The sequence below is a fragment of the Buceros rhinoceros genome, unplaced genomic scaffold, assembly GCF_000710305.1.
Source record: "Buceros rhinoceros silvestris isolate BGI_N320 unplaced genomic scaffold, ASM71030v1 scaffold33080, whole genome shotgun sequence".
Taxonomy (NCBI): domain Eukaryota; kingdom Metazoa; phylum Chordata; class Aves; order Bucerotiformes; family Bucerotidae; genus Buceros; species Buceros rhinoceros.
The window spans coordinates 25,977-27,486 of NW_010392035.1; the positions used below are offsets into that span (position 1 = coordinate 25,977).

Genomic DNA, 1,510 nt, shown 5'->3' on the forward strand with positions numbered 1-1,510 from the left:
TAGAACCCATGAAGACTAACTCCTTCCTGTTTGGTAACTTCATACATAGAGAGATGATATTCTGTCCCGTAAAATCACCTTTTGAAGTGAGTCCTATTACAACCTACTGATAAAAGGCAAAAGCCTGATACTTTTGAAACAACCATAAATTTAAACACAAGAAAGACTATGTCAAACTTCTGACCCGTTGCATAAAATCCTCCAGAGTTTAGGGATAAAGTGCGAGGAACCAAAGAAACGCAGGTATTTAGCGAACCACATTACTTCTCTTTCTTCTCCTCTTTGATGTTCTTATCTAAAAGGGGAGAGCGTGGAACAGAGAAAGCCACAGAAGGACAGTATTTGTTTATTTTCCTGCTGCACTTGGCTTCAGGGCAAACTCCTGATTCCATTTACAAGTGAGTCCCCCATAAACACCAAGTGAAAAGGGAGCTACATGGTTATAAATGTAAGGAGTGAAGCGGTTTTACAGACCGGGAGTTCAAAAGGAGTCCTAGGACAGACCCCCACCTGGAACACAACTCCTACAGAACACTGATATTTAAGCTGGGACGCTTCATGAAACACAGAATTCCACTTTTTTAAGCTTCACATACATCAGTCTGCAATACACCAACATGCCTAATTCAGGCTGTAATTCCATGACAATATTTTAATGATACTCAAGGTGTTTTCCAGGACTTAGAGTAGAAATAAGATTAGTCCCAATTCAACACACACTGCTGTGAATTAGTCACCATCTTCACCAGCTTTCAAACATTTGGAGTATGAAAGGCAGTAGGTACCAGCATCTCTTTCATCCTGGAAAGCAGGAGATTCCCTGCACATCAAGCACCTTCACAGCCACATTTCTCTCTTGGTTTCCACAAGAGTCTCTTTAAAGAAGATTTCAGAGCCACCAGACACAACGTATTTCAGAGCCCAAAGGAAACTCAATTTCACTTTCTTTTTAATCACATTTTTGGGGTTGTGCCATCACTCTGGTGTAGCAGACATACAACCTCAAGGACAATTGCAATCAGAGCTGAGAAACCGTGTAACCAGCATGGTGACACTGTGCATGAGACCAGGAAAGAAAACATGGTATCACTGCACGTTTGCAATCCAGAGTTTCTCTGGAAGCCAGAATAATTTTAAGTTTGGTCATATTTGAGGCCTAAAGACTATTTCCCTCCAGATACAGGCAGGCAGAGTGATTTTCTTCCAATACAGGTAACTGCCTCACGGTCTTCACGAGTTCAGAACACAGTGCTACGCAGCTGCTGCCACGCTGGGAAGGTTTTACAGAACACTCAGCTGCTTTTCCACACAGACTTAAACCAGCTGCATGACACCGATCGTATTTCAACTGAAAAAGCGCAATTGGGAAAAAAATTGCATGATCCACAGTTCTAAATCCTTTTTCAAACAAGATCAGCACAAATTCAGAATTTATCACAGCTTCCACGTTTTTAACCTCTTATAGTATCGCACTACAGCACAGGAACTGCACCCCCCCTCCACCCTAGGT

At 42.1% G+C, this 1,510-nt stretch overlaps 1 protein-coding gene across 1 annotated transcript in view; it reads right to left on the reverse strand.

Moving 5' to 3' along the window:
* Positions 1-295, reverse strand: part of LOC104500087 (mitogen-activated protein kinase 14) — a gene marked incomplete at its 5' end in the record, with an annotated part of 17,595 nt that extends 17,300 nt beyond the window's left edge. The window contains one exon of the mRNA XM_010143685.1: positions 265-295. Coding sequence (XP_010141987.1) covers positions 265-295 — 31 coding nt within the window. The remainder of the gene's footprint in view (positions 1-264) is intronic.
* Between the last annotated feature and the right edge of the window lie 1,215 nt (positions 296-1,510).